At 41.5% G+C, this 18,539-nt stretch overlaps 1 protein-coding gene across 1 annotated transcript in view; it reads right to left on the minus strand.

Moving 5' to 3' along the window:
- The window catches only part of CCDC80 (coiled-coil domain containing 80), a 34,696-nt gene that overhangs the window by 5,903 nt on the left and 10,254 nt on the right, over nucleotides 1–18,539 (minus strand). Inside the window, exons 3-5 of the mRNA XM_042956120.1 lie at nucleotides 18,277–18,433; nucleotides 6,232–6,368; nucleotides 4,406–4,554 (exon numbers count right to left, since the gene is read on the minus strand). Of these exons, the coding sequence (XP_042812054.1) occupies nucleotides 4,406–4,554; nucleotides 6,232–6,368; nucleotides 18,277–18,433 (443 nt within the window). The remainder of the gene's footprint in view (nucleotides 1–4,405; nucleotides 4,555–6,231; nucleotides 6,369–18,276; nucleotides 18,434–18,539) is intronic.

Genomic DNA, 18,539 nt, shown 5'->3' on the forward strand with positions numbered 1-18,539 from the left:
CTCTGACTCCCAGGCCAATGGTTTCCCTAGTTTATCCCCCTCAGAGATCCTGAGGCTTGGCTCATACAGTCAGGGTCCCAAAGGAGATACGAAGTAGAGAGGGAATGCATCCCAGGGGCAACTGTATGGAGTTATCTCAAACTCCACCTTCACTGGAGGAGGGGTTTTGCTTTCTGCCTACTGTGCAGACCCCTGTGGGGTGTTAGTACACTCACTGAGCTGGAAGCCACTCGATTTTATTCGTGACTTCTCTCCCTACGCTCATTCTAGCCTCACAGTGAACATGAGAGTTTTCAACCCCGAAGAAAATGGCCTCTTGGGGGAAAAGTGGTTTGGGTGAATGAGAGAAAATGATAGTCTGATGAAATACAACCTCTGAATGGACGCCTGTAGGAAGGCTCGCCAAGAACTGCTTGCTGTGACATTACATTTGCTTCCTCTGCTTGTTTCTCTTCAAAGGGAAAGAAAAACTAAAATCTCCACTGAGGATAGGGAGATGAGTGTATCTGGCATGGAGGAGGGGAGAGGAGTGTCTGAGATTGTCCGAGGTCTCCCGGGAAAGGGAACAGTGATCACAAACATGGTCTCCTGTACTCTCCCGGCTTCCTTAGGAGGCATGCCAGCCCAGCTCTGGCCCCCCAGCCAGCATCCAAACCAGGCCAGCCTTCCTGGCCTCACACAGAGCTGTAGGGTATCCTGGAAGGAGCTATTTTGGGTGAGGTATATTTTGGCTTGTTTACCTGTGTGCACCACTGAATGCTGTCCTGATTGGATGGGGACAGGATCTGAGACTCCCTGTCGCAGACAGAACCAGGCAAAGGTCATTCCCCCTAAGTAATGATTCTTTCTCCCACGGATCTTCACATTGAGACACAAGACTCCAGCTCACAACACTGAAGGAAATAACTTCCAAAGGATGTAACAAGAGATGTCAGTGTGGCCCAGATCCTTATTTCGGGCAAATAGATTTTCTGTCACTTTAACTTATCAGTAAATAAAAATTCTAAGAGCTGTGTGTGTGTTTACTTCCCTTAACTGGCATTCCCAGATTAGTGTGCATTTGCCAGTCTTTGGGGCTTCTGTCTCAGAGGAACGTAATTATAGCCTGAACCAGATGAGTGTCACTAAAGACCAGACTGGCTTTAGAGTCTGGTCAGCTGAAACCAGGCTGTATAGACTCACCAACAACTCAGCAAATTTGAAGGAAAATTCCCATTTGGATACTCATTTATTTATAGAACTGCTATTTAAATTTTTTTTCCTTCAGTTCTCTTTGCCTGGGTTTCAATCCTGAGGTGTTTACTAAATTTCCTCCTACCTCTTCCTTCATGACAAAATTCTCTAACTAGCAGCTGATTAACTGGTCCCAATACTAATAGCCAGCATTTATCGATTACTTACTTTGTACTAGGTCATGGGCCATTGTTGTGAATTTACTTTTCACAACTCTTAAGGATAAATACATTTCTTATCTGCCTTTCACAAATGAGAAAACTAAAGCCTGGAGAAGTTAAGTAATCAGCCCAAGGTCACACAGTCAATAAATGAAGAAACCAGGAATCAAACTCAGGGCTGTCTGACTCAAACCTTTAGGTTATACACAACTCCACATTAATTTTTAAGATCAATGATAATCATCAGCACAGTGATTTCATGAGTTGTGACCACAAATCATGCATAGCTACAGGACATCTAAATTATAATCATATCCATCCTGAGTATCCACAACAGATGCATGTTCCTAAAATGGTACAGAATATGAAAGCCCGTAAGGCTCTGACATTAGAAAGGAGATACATTTACACATCACAGTGCCCTAACCAGTACAAAAGACTTTAGAGGCAAAATGTGGGTACAAGTCTTAAAAATCAAAGATATGCCAAATTCAAATCAGTTATCAAATGGAATGAGCACTGCAAGCTTCGGGTGTGAGCAAAATTGAGATAATGTCAAGCTTTCCCTGTCATGTTTTGAAACCCATGACACAGTCATTATAAAAAAGGCAGCCTGCCTGGGGATGGTAAGAAAAATCAGGATGTCTGTAGCTGCAGCTCTCAGAGCTGGCCCAAATCCTTGGTTATAAATAACATCAATGGACTGGGTGGTAACTGCCTGCTGTAGAGGTTGGGCAACCTGAGTTTACGAGGTTGGTTCAGCAGGTATGCATCTTATAGTCCTGGAAGATTTAGAATTAAGAAGAGCAAGTTTTCAAAGAATCAATCATAGTGATAATTTATACTTCTAAGAACGATCCTGGTCTTCTTTATATACACAATATATGTACTTGTGAAACTTAAGAGAATTTGGCTCAATAAAATGACAACCTTGAAACTTTAAATTAGAATTTATAATTGAGTAATTGGTTTAGATGTGTGGTTTTAAGTGATTGGAACTCCTGAGAAACTCTAGATTCACTGTATTTACAAGATTAACTAATTAAACTTATGGATCATTAAAGTACTCAGAAAGATTTTGTTTATTTCAACAACTCAAAAATATATATTAAATATAAAATGACCGTTTGAAATAACAAAATTGTTTAATTATTGAGTTTGTAAGCCAGATCAAACATTATTCAAAGCCCCATAAAAGTGATGGCTAAAATTTGCTAGGTTCTAAATAGAATAATAATAAGATTAAAAAGCCTAACTTAAAAGTTTAAGAGAGAGCTAAGGAAGAAAGCAAGGGAAGGAAGGGGTAGGGGAGAACGGGGGAAGGAACGTAAAGGAAGAAAAACACCTCAAGGGCAACAATAAGCTTTGACCATCCATCTTCTAAGTCACTGCCATAGAGAGGGATGACCTTGGATCAGAAGTTGATGTTTCAGTGCCCCCAAGACTAGACAAGGAGCCACCTGTCAGGTGGAGAGTTAGAGCCCTTTCTCAGCTAAGAGAGTGGACTGAAGACTGGGTTGAGCCTCAAGTCCTTATAAAGTCAGGCACCTTCCATCTCCATTCCAGATGCTTGCATTGCACTGAAAATTGGGATGAAGGAAGAACCTCAGGTTCCTTTCAGCTCTGAAATCCTGTGGTTTTAGGGATATCTCTCTTCACTTCAAACTCTGGGATCCTGGGTCCAAGACTAAAAATAATTCAAGTTATATTTTCAAAAGGAGTATTTGAAAAGAATACGGGCCTTGGGTGGCGCCGTGAGTCCCAGAGCTGACACTAGCTGGGTGATGACCGAAAGTTAGTTACTTGATCTCTGTCAGCCTCAGTTGTCCCCTCTACAACTCAACAATAGTTACAGTATTCAGCTCATAGGATTGTTGTAAAGATTAAACTTGGGAAGGTGAAGTGCTTGGGACAGAGGTGAGCATACAGAAAGTGATCCCAGAAACCCTGGGATGGAGTCAGGGCCATAGAGGCAACATAGCTAGTAAACTGCAGACCCCAAACTTGGATGAACAGTAAGTCCTGTGCTCTTTACACATCATGAGGTTATCTTTTACGAGACCCAAGCCTCCTGAATCTAGAGGAGTTCAGATTACCTACTTACTAAACAGAGAATCCTTGATTCTCTGACTCACACATAAAGAACATGCTTTATAGACACAAGTAAGGAAGTTCACAGCCTCCAAGTTAATGAGCCTCCAAGTAAATTCTTGCTCCATTTCTGGAGCCTCTTGGCCACACAGTACAGCTGGGCGGGGGGGGGGGGGGGGGGGGGGGGGGAGGTGTTGGGGAGGGGAGATGTTACATGGAGATCTCTGTGCATTTATTTGCTGTAGGTGGAACTTCTGTAGTTTTGCATCTCCTAGGGCCCCAAAGGCCCTGTAGAATTTCCATCCAGCATGGGGGAAGGGATGGAGAAGGGAGGAAGTGGAGCAATTTTTTTTTAACAGTCTTCTCTGTGTATTTACTGAAGTTTCCCTACAATGGTTTTCAATAAACCCTCCTCCCCAGGGAATCAGGGAGCTGGGTAAAAGGCATTTCTCCTTCTGAGGTCCTAGAGGGGCTTTTGTTGTTTTCTGCAGAGCTGGAGGGAAGCAGAAAATCAAGCAGAGTGTTCCAAATCCTGTTTGAAACCAGAAGGGCCTAATAAATAAATATGTAAAATAAAAATGCAGTATATAAAGCCCTCTAAATTCACTGATGGAATAAATTAACCCTCACAGGTCAGAATTATTTATTCTGTGCCAAGAAAGAAGCAGAAAAGAGAGAAAAGGCCTATCCAAAGCCACCAAATCAACATTCAAGCTTGGAGCTGACCCCAGTCAACCTTGTGACCAGAGCCCTTTTGACAGGAAAAGACTAAGTCCAGTGGCCAGAGGACCATGAGGCAGACGGACCTTTCAGCTGGGCAGGTCTGCACACACATCTACTTTGTGTTTCCTTAGCCTTTTCATTAACTCACTCAGAACACATCCCCACCTGCCTCCTCAGGGACTCCAAAGGTGAGGTACCTGGACAGGAAGTTCTCCAATGACTGCTTCTTGTCTTCCTTGCAAACAATGCCCTCCTTCTTCTGCTTTTCCATATCTTTGATTCGGGACTGGAATGTATCGATCAAATCGAACACAGACTTCATTGCTATGGGTACCTCGTAGTATTGCTGTTTAAGAAAGAATAGAAAGCATATAATGTTTAAGGGTGTTTCCTCCCTCTGCTCAGAGGATAGAGGGCCTGGGAAAATTCAGGGGAGCGCTGGAGAAATCAGAGTCTCGAGGGTTCATTGATTTACACATCCTCCTCTGCAAAAATACCTCTGCTGATGTTTTGGGGTTCAGAATCCATGAAGCAACTGCCCCTTATGTTTAATGAGAATTTCTTAACTGCGTGCCTTTTATGGGAAAGGGTCCATGACTTCCTTATCACACATATCCTAGGCTCACTTCCCTACCTCTGGGACTACACTGGTTCCTGTTCGCTACACAACTGAGGAGAAGGTGAGAAGTGCTGTAATTGACACGGAAACGGAATAACCTGTTGGAATATCTGACTTGAACTATCAGGGTAATTTTTCACCATTCTCTGGCCATCAGGAATCTAGATAAACTCTTTGTGATTCCCAGAGGCTGTTTTATTGAGCAAGCATCACTTAAAATTAGACCATGTTTCCATGTGTATCCTTAGAAAAAAAGTTGGAATCCACCTTAATGATAATGCAATTCAGTTTCCTGGATCAGAGCTTCCTGCACTTATAACAGCAACCTAAGATGGATTTGATGGCTGGCTGAGCATTGTCAGCATAAACTACAGGGAAGTCTGGACATGGCTTGGAGATATACCCCCTGTGGCAATTCAGTAAGCTAGAGTGTAAAAGCTGGCAGAGACCTTTGGGCCCATCCAGTTCAGCCCCTCACGTTATAGGTGGGGCAACGCAAGTAAGGAATGCATTAAAGAAGGGAACTCTCTCCAGATCCAGAAGAAGACTACAGGTTGAATGACCTATTCTGATGTCCCAGGTGACCTTTCTCCTGATGATCTTCATATAAGCATGGTATGCTATTGGTGCACTAGAATAGTAAAGACAGTGCAATCTGGAGCCAGCCTGTGTGGGTACCAAGCGCAATGCTAAGTGGGTAAACTTGGGCATGTTACTTAACCACGCTGGGCCTATCTTTGTTCTTCTGTGAAATGAAGATATTACTCATTATTTATCTCAGAGATTTGAGATAGGGATTGTAAAGGGTTGAGGTAAGTGCCTGGCGTAAGGAAGATACTTAATAAAGTTAGCTATTTTTGTTAGTAGTATTAGTATTAGTATTAGTATTAGTATTAGTATTATTAGTATTACTACATGGCACAATTTTTCATGGTTCAGAACTTCTGTCCCTAAGCATAAGAAGAAAGTAGGTATAAAACCCTACTGTCTTGTCCATGTGGGATTGAGAGGTAAAACTTCCAGGCCCTTCCAGAGTGGGTCCATGTTAAATCTGACCTTCCTGAAGGAAGAAGCCAACTACTTTTCACCTTTTATCCCCAGGGCCTGGGACATCATAGCTACTCAACCAGTGTCTGATGAATGCATGACATTGATGTTACAGAAGAGTTTAGTCTGAGTCAAACAGCTGGGCCATACAAGGTCATCCAACCCAGTTCTTTCCATAGACTACATTTGTAGGCACAAATTCTATAAGATAACGTGGAATATCTGGACCTTTTCAAAACCTTCCCACTTAATAAAATAATTTGTGTTTATTCATACGTCTAATAGATTCATTGACAAAAAATTCAGAGTTGCTATTCTAAGGAATGGAACTGTACTGTCTAAAACAGAAACCCTTACCTTGACTCTCAGGTCCACGTCTGTGAGCACCATGAAGAAGTCATTATAGGTCATTCCATACTCTTTCCTCAGCTCACCAATGAGATGCTGGTCTACCAGGTCCTCATCATCCACCACTCGCATGGGTTTTTCATTATCTTCAAGGAAATGAAATGTGAATGAATATGGGTGTGACAAGACCAAAATAAGTGGGAAGCTCTGAGTCTCCGTCCTGAGTTAATTAGAACAGCTTTCATTAGTCGCACACATTCAGCCAACATTTTGTTTGAACACAAGTTCCCCAAGTGAATAAGTAAATGTAGAAATAAATGAATAAACTCATTTTGAAAGTCAGTTCTCTACAGATAATCAAGCCCCATCTGTGCCTACCCTGATGGTAGGTAGTGAATCAGAAGGAGCAAAGTGAGAGTGAAGGCCGCTGACTCACCCCTGGAAGAAGATTGCCAACTCTATCCTGGGAATGAGTCATCACCCCATCTCACCAAGGAGCTTTTAAATTTATTTTAGTTTTGTTTCTGTTTTTAAAGAAAAACGTTTTTGTTTTTTTTCTTTTAGTTTTTGTTATTTATTTAGTTGAGTCTAAAATCTCTATCTTTTCCTCACTTTTATTACAGAATCACTTTGAGACTCAGTGAACCATGTCATTGCTATAGAGAGAAACAAGCCTATGTTCAGGCCTGCCCAACAGGTTCATTTTAGCTCCAAAAATGTAGAGCTCTCCATAATACAATTTTTTAAGTTTATTTATTTATTTTGAGAGAGAGAGAGAGAGAGACACTATGAGCAGGGGAGGGGCAGAGAGAGGGAATCCCAAGCAGGCTCCGAGCTGTCAGTGACAAGCCCAATGAGGGGCTTGATCTCACGAACCATGAGATCGTGACCTGAATTGAAATCAGGAGTCAGACACCTCAACCCACTGAGCCACCCAGCTGCCCTCATTATACAAATTTTGTAAGTGAATACAATTTCAAGCAAAGTGTTACTAAATGTACAGAAGTTTTTAACCATTATATATATTTTTTAAACATCAAGCCCTAAAAATAAATTATTATACTTCGAAATGGTTCTTGAACATGTCACTAGGTGGATGGGAAGTTTGAATATGGCAACTCTTAAGTCTGGAAATCAGTTTAACATCTCTGAGATGAAAATGCTACATCTCTCCCAGGTCACAGTGTTTCCCTCAACCCTACAAAAATTTTTATCTGCCAAATGACTCCCTGTATTTAAAAAAAAAATGTGAAAAAAATAAAGTCAGCAAAGATGTGATCATAGATATATTGGTGAAAAGACTCTATCACTTACTGCCCACATTGCTACCCACTGAATAGTACTACAGTAGAAACAGCCATAGTTTTACAAATACAGAGGTTATAGGGCTTGAGTACCACAGACCATTGCTCTTTTCCTCAAAAGGGGATGATTGCAATTTAACTATTACTTTGGTTTATTTGATTAGGATCACTGAAAGTACACAAACAAGGAACTTGATTTCCTCTAAAGCAGATCAAAATGCAAAGACAAAGAATCTGCTTTCTTCCCCCAAATTGTGACAGTTCTTCACAGAGGCAGTTCAAAGGCATGGGAGCCCATAGCTTATATGAGGACCAAGCGCTCTGCAAAGTGAAAAATTATATGCTTCGTATATATAAACTACTTTTTAAAAATTTTTTAAACATTTATTTATTATTGAAAGACAGAGAGACACAGAGCATGAACAGGGGAGGGGCCGAGAGATGGAGAGACACAGAATCGGAAGCAGGCTCCAGGCTCCGAGCTGTCAGCACAGAGCCTGATGCGGGGCTCGAACTCACAAACCGCAAGATCGTGACCTGAGCCAAAGTCGGATGCTTAACCCACTGACCCACACAGGCACCCCCATATAAACTATTTGTTATGTTTGCTTATTTATTTTGAGAGAGAGAGACAGAGACAGCAGGGAGGGGCAGACAGAGAGAGGGAGAGAGAGAATCCTAAGCGTGGGGGTGGATGCCACAAACCGTGAGATCATGACCTGAGCCGAAATCAAGAGTCAGAAGCTTAACTGACCGAGCCACCCAGGCATCCCTAAACTTTTTTTTAAATGTACATTTTTGCTGTCATGAATTAATTACAAAGTAATTAAAAAAAATTGCCAGATTCATGTTGTTGGTTTTTGTTTACTATGTCTCATTGAGCTAAAAAAGCAAGTTGCTGAAGAAAATGCATAGTAGACATTATTCTTGCTTAAAAGGAAATAAAAGAAAATACATCTGTACAGGAATAGACACTGGAAAATGTCCAGAAGGACATCTAGTTGGTAACAATGGTTGCCTCTAGGGAATGGAAAAGGTGAGTGGACACTTTCACTATTTACTCTAAGCATGTCTATATTATGTAAAATTTAACAAAGAGCATATTTTACAATTAGTAATAATAATAAAATAAATAATTAAAAACTGATTTAAAAATGTTTTTAATAACTAATGATTCTGAAACTTTACAAGCAAGATTTTCTCTTGAATCTAAGGATTCCTAGTTTTAATTCTCAGCATACTTTTGTTCATTCCACAAAGTATTTGTTAATACACTGGAGTGTAATAACAAAGTATTTGTTAATACACTGGAGTGTAATAACAAAGTATTTGTTAATACACTGTTAATACAAATAATAAAGTATTTGTTATACACTGTTAATACACTGGAAATGCAGCCAGTGTCCTGAGTTAAGTCTATGCTGGGTGCTGGATTCAGAAATGAGTAATTTGGATAGAGTTCAAATTCCTAATTAGAATCAAAATGAGACCATTATCTCTACCTCACAGAGAAAGTTACAAAAAGCACTAAATGGCTCGGATGGAAGGAAGTTGGAGAATGTAGTAGATTTCAAAAAAATGGCCCCAGTTCTTCACCTTTCTCCATACCTACACTCTTTGTCCAGTGACTGTGGCTCCTCTTTAAAGTGATGAGTTAAACTGTCGTGCCTCTCGATTCTGAGCTCATCTATACCACATGCTCCGGCCAGTGCTAGGTGATGTTAGCAAAAGTGACATAGAGGCTAGAAATGAGCCTGTACATTTGGGATTGCTCTTGCCTCTACCGTCGCCATGAGAACAACATGCACGCTAGACTTCTGAAGAATAAGCTAAACCAAGTTACCCTGGCCTCAGCCCAGACGGGGCGACACCAGTTGATCCCTAAAGTGTGCAAGCCCAGCCAAGATCAGCAGGACCACCCAGCCAACCAGCAGCTGACTGGACATGCATAGGCCAGCCTCACCAAGGCTTGCCCAGCCCAGCCCAGCCCAGGTGAGCTGAACCCTACAGGCTTATGACTGAATGTTTAATAATTACACACCACTGGAGTGTGTGGGTCGTCATTACACAGCCTTGTTGTGGCAACAGAGAAGTGATACGGACATTACCTAGCAGAACCCAGTCACGTTACTGAGAAACAATAATATATGGCGCATTAGATGAAACAGGGACTGAAGCAGACACTTTGGGGCACTGTCCATATCCTGCCTTCAGAAGCAAGGCTGCTGTGAAGGTTAGCCGCTGACTCCCTCTCTGAAAATCACTGACCTTAGAAAGGAGGTGCCTTTCTGCCAAGTCACACTCTTCCTAGGGGACAGCCCACATTCAGCGGCTGATGCAGTGGGGTAGATCTAAAAAACGTCCCCGTTGCCTCCAAGTGAACTGCTACTCTGAAGGGTTCATTGCATTACAACTAAAACTCCCTCTCTGTTCTCTCGTATCCCTCCCCTCTCATAAGCATTATTCCGAAGATGACTCCCCCATTAACCGCATGTATGCAAATCTCAGTTTCAGAGCCTGCTTCCCAGAGAACAAACCCATCACAGAGCCCACAAAGGAGCAACTGGCTCAAGTTTACCCTACTAGTTAATAACAGAGTGAGGGTTAAGGCTCAGTTAATACGACCTCATTCTTATTGAGTATTCTCTCTACTTGACCAAAACATATCCCACCCAAGGACAGAGAAGACCTAGGACCAAGATTTAAGCCAACCTTCGTTCTAACTGGGATATAGCAAGAAACCGATGTCATGGCCTGTTTTCTCCTTTCAACTAAAAGATCTTCTGAAACGTTTTGACCTGACATTAAAAATAAACATTTTACACTTCCAGACTGCAGAGTATCTACATCCCAAATGAATGTTTGTGCTGAGGTGGAAAATCACAGTGAAAGCACTGATCAACGGTGGCTCCTACAAGGGATGACAGCAGCTCTACCATAAGACAGTGTCCACCTCTGGCCCAATTTGGAGGAAGGGATGTGTGAGGCCAGCTCCCAGCTCCAGCTGCCTGCCCCTGCCCCAGATCTCCACTACGTTCCACGTTCCGTCTCAGTCAGGGCTGGGTGAACACCAGGCTCTCCTCCGTCTGGAAATGCAGCATCAATTTGGCAGCTTCTTGTTACATTTTTGTAACAGTTTTGCCAAAGCTCTCTAGTCCTTTGCAGGGCTTAGAAGCAAACATTCTTGAGGACGCAATCCTATAAACAGTCCGCATGGTCTTGATCCAGCTAAATGGATTCACAGATCCAAACTCATGTGGTGGGATTTGGTTATGCCACACAGCCTGTCCTTGACCTAAGATGACTTAGGAGGGACAGAAGGGAGCTTGAACTCTGTCACACCCTGGTGGGGACTGGTCCTGTAAGTGGGGCATTGGCCTGGGTTTCCATCCTTTAAGGATCTCAATTCCCAAGTTGAGGTGGTAATAGATTTCTTCATGTATTTGTTCTTCCATGTCTGACCATAGACAGCAATGACGTTGCAGAAAAATTCAGCTCCAGCAACAACTTACTAATCACCAACTGTGTGCCAGGCATTACATTTGAAGTTTCCATCTGTGACGGCTCCTTCTCTACGATATCTGTGGTATCTCCTACTCCCACTCTGTCTCACCTGAGTTCAGGCATTCTGCCGATGTTCCTGGACCATTTCAGCCTCTCCCATTGCTTCAGAAGTTCTGTATCTCCTCTAACAGTTTTTCAAAGCATGATCCACTGTCTACCCTCACCTGGGTAGACAGGCGGGGCACAATCACCTGGGGCACTTGTTAAAATTACAATCCTTGGGTCCAGACCAATTTGATCAGAATTTCTAGAGGTGAGGCTCAGGAATCTGCATGTTAACAAGTTTTCTGGGTCGCTATGTTGCCATCTAAGGACAGGGAACAAGGACAGGATAAAATCCAAATCCTAGGCATAGCGGCCAAGGCCATTTCTGCCCTGGACTCAGTCTATCTTAGTGAGCTGATCACTTAACTCTTCCATACAATATGCTCCAGCTTCTATTTTCAGTTTCTAGAAATATGCCTTCTCTTCCTGGAATGCTATCCCTACCCGTCTACATGGGAACTCCTAATTACTTCTGCAACCTATCTTTACCTCACCTATGCACTCACAATACTTTTAGCTGCTTCTGCTATAATGCTTATCACCCTGCATTGCAACAGGTTGTTTACACATCTTTCTTTCCACTAGATACGAGCAGTTCATCAACAGGGACTAACCTTTGATTGTCTTCTAAATCCCTGTAGCCTGGCACGCATAGACACTAGGTACAGATTTGGTAACCATGACATCTCTCCCCTAAGAAAGATGCCACGTGAGAAAAAAGAGGGTAGTGAGGGGTAGAGTGAAGGAGGTGAGCAGTTCTGGGTCCACATAGAAAATGCATCATCAAACCCTTACACTTCCTGTATCTTGTGAGCTTATAACACAGCCAGTCTAAGTGTAATTTGAGAAAGCTCATCATATAGATTTATTTTCTAAATTTGGGTTTTCACATATGAGGTCTTATAATTGTATTAACCACATTTAAAAATTTCTATATATTATGATATTTTGACATGTTAAAAACCCTTTCTGACTAGGGAGAGACTGCCTCTCCCAAAACTAGCCAATTCTTAGAGACAGCAAATCTGCAGCCTGCAGTAGCTCTCTGAAATGCAAACCAACCAACCCAATGCCCTGCCTCCTCTCTCTGACACGTGCACGCCAGGAAACAATATTCCTCTTCCTTAATCATCCAGGGTCAGGTACCAGGCAACTAGGGACCAGACCTATAGCCCAAAGCCTGGTGAAATTATTCAAACTAGCCAATCAGAAACTCTGTATTTTGTCCTGCCTCACCTTTCTCTTGGGAACCCCAATAAAGACAGTGACCTAGGCTCTCCCCTCCCTGCTCTTACTGCTGCTTTCTGACCCAACCCTGGCTCCACTTGTGGGCCTAGGGGGCGTGCTGCAATTTCCTCTCTGGCACCCATGAGCAATAAACTCTATTTTCCTTTGGCATTCTGATCTCTTGAGTGTCATCCACTGCGCTGCACCATTCATCACCTACCTTAATAAACCCTTTCCGGGGTAACACACAACATAGATAAAATCTATTTATATGGCATTTTAAAATATAACTATCCTGGGGTGCCTGGGTGGTTCAGTAGGTTAAGCACCTGACTTCAGCTCAGGTCATGATCTCGTGCTCTGTGAGTTCGAGCCCCGCATCAGGCTCTGTGCTGACAGCTCAGAGTCTGGAGCCTGCTTTGGATTCTGTGTCTCCCTTCTCTCTCTGCTCCTCCCCCACTTATGCTCTGTCTCACTTTGTCTCTCAAAAATAAATACATGTTAAAAAAATTTGTTTTAATAATAAAATATAACTATCCTATTCAAGAAGTCAGCACAGGCCAAAGCTATGGATAAATCTGAAGGCAAAGACTCCATAAAAAGCTGAATCTTTTATTTTAACGATATTTCTGAGATTGCTGATGATAACCCTGGCCTCCAGCTATGGGATTTACTTTCTTTTGATTGGAAACAGATTAATTTAAATGACTCTGTAGTCGATTCTCTTGCTCCTATTTTACTATATGAATGGGTCAGTTGCCTGCCTACCAACCCATTGTGAAATGAGTGTCTGGATCAAATTGATAGGGGAGACTAACCTGGCCATTCCTGATCACAAAGTTGCTGCTTTCTTGTTCTCTAGAAAGAGCAACTTGTCCTATCTATGAAGAAAGCATCCTGCCAGATTCTTTTCTGTCCTACAGACTGACTCCCCCAAACCTGGGAAGTTATTTAAAATTTATTTGAAAAATATATTTAGAAATCTTTAGTGACTTCACATGGTTTACCAAATAAAATTTGATTTCTCTGTGCTGGTATTTGAAATCCTTTAAAATCTGGTGCCAACCTCTCTTTCACTCTGTCCTACACTTAACCGTCTGCTCTCCACCAAACCTAGCTGCAAATCAGAACCACTTGAGCAACAGTTTAAAAATATAAATTCCTGGACCTTATCCCCAAACTGGGTCAGTATCTTGGAATTGGGAAGAGAACTGGAGTCTCAATTTTCATTCTAATTTAGAAAGAGTACCTATAAATTGATATTAAGAAGAACAATCCAATAGAAAAAAAAAAAGGCAAAGGACACTAAAAGCAAAGTATGAATGCTCCTCAAACACATGAAAAAATGTCCAATCATACTCATAGAAAGAAAAATGCAACCCACCAACACACTATGCTAAGATCTCATTTTTCTTTACCACATTGGCTGAAAACATTCACAAGCTTGGTTGTACAGTCTTTTGGAGAGCTTTAGGGAAACAGACACTTACACATTGCTGGTGGGATTGCAGTATGATACAACTTGTGTGGAGAGAAATCTGCTGATATTTAACGAAATTAAATACATTTTCCATTTGGCCCAATAATCCTGATTCTCAGAATCTATTGTAAAGATATACCCACATAGATAGAGTAACATAAATATAAGGTGATTTGCTGTGAAACTGTTTATAATAGCAAAATACTGAAAGCAATCTAAATGTCTATTAACAAGGGTACTAGTTAAACTATGATAGGCTCTCACAATGGCTTAATAAAGAATTAGGATGATTTTTGTATACTCATAAGGGAAGATTTCCAGGAAATATTTTTTAGGTGAAAAAAGCAAAGTCCAGGGTATTATATATACTATATTTTGTACTAAAAGTGTGGAGGGAATACAGATGTTTATATTTATTTGTATTTGCATAAAGAAGCACTAAATTCATAAATAAGGAATCATAAAAATACCTATGGGGCAGAGATCAACAGGGTAAAGGGGTCAGGAATGGGTGTAACATTTGTCTGTGGATACCTTTTTGTGCAGCTTTGACTTTGGTATCCAAAAATCCAATTCTCTTTAAAAAAATAAATAAAAACAAAAAGTACTTTGATAGAATCATCATCTATCAACAAATCTCCATTTTCAAGGCCCCTCCAATGAATCAACCCACTTTTCAAAATTTTCTGATATTTACACCTTCTCTAATGACTGCAACTGGAAGAGCTAATTCCTCCACCACATTCTCCAAGCACTTGTTTTGTATGGTTGGCGTATCAGGTGCTTTTCACCCCTTGATCATCAGGGGTTGATCTTGACACTGACACACTTGAGAGGCAAGAGGGCAGTGAAATGGGATGATGGACAAGCTGGGGGCAGGCTCCCCTGCCTCGAGGACACAGCGTGATTGATAATCAAAGACGGAATAAACAGAGAGGGACGCCAAGCCAGTGTCTGGAAGTGTGATCACTCCCCCAGCCTTGCCTCCCTGCACAAAGTGGCAGGGTCTGAAGAAGGCAGCTGCCAGGCACTGTCACTACTGACGGAAGAAAGGAGGAGTTGGGGCAAAGGGTCAAATTTTCAGGTGCTCCTGAGGAAAAGTGACACTCTACATTGTTATGGAGCCTATGAGGCTTGTCCATAAAGAACAATTCTCTTCAACAGGATCAAAGACAGAAAGAGAATATTAGGCTGAAATGGAGTCTATCATTTTCACCTATCAAAGGTATTTTAGAAATGCACCCATGAATTCTTTATTCATGGGACTATGGAATCACTTTCTTTCCTGTTGTCATGTTCCATCCATGAGCCCATCAACTTCCCCACCTCCTTTCTCATCAATTACCCTTAGAGTCTTCTTCCTTCAAAGGAGGCCATCAAAGAACTTCCTTTGTCCCATAAAAATGTCCATATGTTCTGGTCCTTAAAATCCGGTGATTGACTATCAGTGTCAAATATTTTTCAGCCCTCTATTCTGCTAAGAAAGAAACATGTTTGCTGTGCTTTCCCCTCAGTTTCTCTTTTCAGTTCTGCAACAAAGTGTCTTAGGCCAGCAACTTCTTCCCATCTGCACACTTAGTCTGTAATTCCTCCTCTTGACATAGATACAAATTTTTCTACCCAATTGATATTTTAAATACCACTAACAATTGGGAATGCTTTAATGTACCATGTCTTTCTAAACTCTCATGTATAATATTATCCTGGATGAGAAAACCAGATGGGCTTATCCTGCATTGCAATTTGCTCAGGCATGAGTGACTTTCATTAGGCTAACGACTGAAATCTTAAGGTAAATTTCCTGGAATTTGTGGGTCCATCATTTATAGTTCAAATACACTTAGCAAGATGGACCAGCTGGTGAGTACAGCCCACAGTGTAGTTGGATGTGGGTCTCTGTTTTTGAGGCCCAGTAAAAGTCTGGAAGAGGAGAGACTACTTGATTTATTTTTAAGGAAAGTAAGGCCATCTGATAGATTTCCAGCTGAAAATTGGTCAAGGCTAGAGTTTGGTTCACTGAGCCCATGATGCATGCCAATTCCTGTTTTCCCATGGCTGGCTCCCAGTCTTGGCTGAAAGTTCTACGGCCTTTCCCATAAGGGTAAGCTGGGACATAACACGAGGAGAGAAAGGCCTTCCAGGAATTAAATGAGGAACAAAATAAAAGCCCCCCCCCCCCCCCCCAGATCAAGTCCAAACTGCCATTCAGTGAGAGGCAAACACCAATGCACAATACCTGATTTCCAATAGGGCAGGGAAAAAACCCTCAGTGCCTCTACTGCTCATATTTAATCCAGATGTCTAAAAAACAGCAGGATTAATGCTAAAAATTTGCCAAGGCAACACCAGATGCTTATAACAGTTGGGACCACATAGAGACTGAAGTAGAACATATAATGATTTTTCCAAACTTCTCTGAAATAAGGAATGAGGTTTCTTTGTGTAAGGGTTGGTGGGCAACACATTTGACACTGGAAACACCTGGTGGAGGAGGCCTTTTATCACCAGCCAGCACCAGCTTCTGCACTAGATTGAATACCTACTTCCTTTCTAGACATCTGGGCTGTAATTAAGCTCACTGGCTCTTGCTACTATTTAAAAATCCAGGAAGCTAATGGTTGAATCTCAGTTAAACACTAAATATGTGGCTTTGTAGTATTAGTCTTTGGGGCTTTGGTTTTATTACCAGGAGTAGTAATGCACCTTGTGACCTCGAAGGGCAGTCATGAGGGTTCACTGTTAACATTCTGTAATTAGCAGAAAGCAATTACAAGTCCCTTTTCATTATAGGTGCTCTAGTCCCTGTGACAGTTCGTTGATTTCCAGATGCCTGCCAGAAAAAATGGTGGTAATGATGACCACACCATAGTACTTATTATATGGCACATATTTATACACATTATCTTACTAAATCCTCACCATAGCCTGTGAAAGAGATATAATTATTTTCAAGGCTGAGGCTTAGGAAGTAACTTGCCCAAAGTCACACAAGAAATAAGTTGGGACTGTTGGTTTGAACTGGTCTGTTTGACTCTAGACCTTCTGTCGTATCTTCTGTTTGTATGTATGAGTATTGTTGTTTTGGTAAAGGACCTTGTTGTTGTTTTCTCTCCCAAACACACACCGCACAGGGATTAATGTCCACAAACCAATCACCAATCCACAATGATTTATGATGGGACATTGGAAAGGATGGAATTTATTTTCCTTTGGAGCTATCTCAGTGGAAGGTGAGTTAATAAAAAGAGAGAAGGCATAACTGAAATTCCATATCTGAATAAATTCTAGAGACCTGCTATACAATATTGTGCCTCTAGTTAAAAACACTATACTGTGCACTTAGAAATTAGTTAGTTATGTTGTGTTTTAACCACAATTTAAAATATATGATTTAGAGGCCAGACAATATTCAAACCAAATGACATTCTCATGACATAATTATGACTACTATGTGTTCTGTTACATCAAGATCACATGACAGAAAAATCTGTGAGCTAATGTGTTATATATATTGAAGCTAACTGTTAACTAATGGGGAAAATATGTTTTATATTCTTTCAGAGGAAATATATTTTATGAAAAATAGGCAGGATATGCACATGGTAAAATATGAAGGACTTTCATTATAGTTAAAATAAAAACTTTGAGAAGTCGAGAATACGTGAAGGGTAAAAGTTTTTTTTTTTAAAGATAAAGCCCCAGAGATGTAATAATTATAAAAGAAACTGGGTGGGTCTGATCTGGGGCTTCTGACTTTGTGGCTGAACTACTCACAGTAAGTCTTGCGACATTCCCATGAGAATTGCAAGAAGTTAGACAGCTGCCCAGCGCTGAGCTGTGCACCTCCTGAGCCTCACATGCACCATTAATATGAAAAATTGTGAAAACTCTACATTAAGCCAAATTCTTCTGCTCTCCAAAAGGACTTGGGTGCAGTTCAGTCCACACTTTCAGTGACTTTTCATTTAGCTGAACAGCGTCTCTCAGCCCTCCCCAGTCTTGCCAGAGTCAAGTGCTTCCAAGGGCCTGGCAGGTCCCCATCTGTGAGTGAGTCACCTGCAGCATGAAGGCAGCAGGAAGATCAGATGGTATTAGTCACAGGCAAGAAGACTCCAGATCCAGAAGAAACTGTCTACATACTTTTCTGGCTGTCCCACCACTGTATTACCTCTCACATTTTTCTCTACCTTATTGATCTGCAAACCATAGAATTCTTGCATATTTTTTTTTCATTTTAAAGTGCCAAAAACCTACACCAGAACCATGTGGAACAGTTAACATAAGTAGGTAGGTAAGCTGACCTTTGTTACGACAAGGAAAGAGCCCTCTGAATACCTGAATTTTCCTCTTAATTTCCCACTGACCTCTCCCATAAAGTTTGTCCCACCTTACGTATGAGAAAAACAATAATGTAATTAAAATGTTTAAGAGAACCTAGCTGGAAGTGGTCGATTTTCATGGTGCTGTTGTTGACAGGGCCAAAGATGGTGATCACGGAGATTTTCCTGGTGGCCATCTTGCAGAAGCTTTCCAGATACTCATCTCGCTGTTGCACATACATGTTGTTCTCAACCTTAGGAGCGGTGATCAGCTAAAGGCAGGCGGAGGCAAGCAAATATTAATTCACAGTGATGGTTGTACACAGAGGCAAAATCCAAAGGGAACATTTGGAATAGAGGGCTGGCAGTGACTGGCAC

The sequence above is a fragment of the Panthera leo genome, chromosome C2 (assembly GCF_018350215.1).
Source record: "Panthera leo isolate Ple1 chromosome C2, P.leo_Ple1_pat1.1, whole genome shotgun sequence".
Taxonomy (NCBI): Eukaryota; Metazoa; Chordata; class Mammalia; order Carnivora; family Felidae; genus Panthera; species Panthera leo.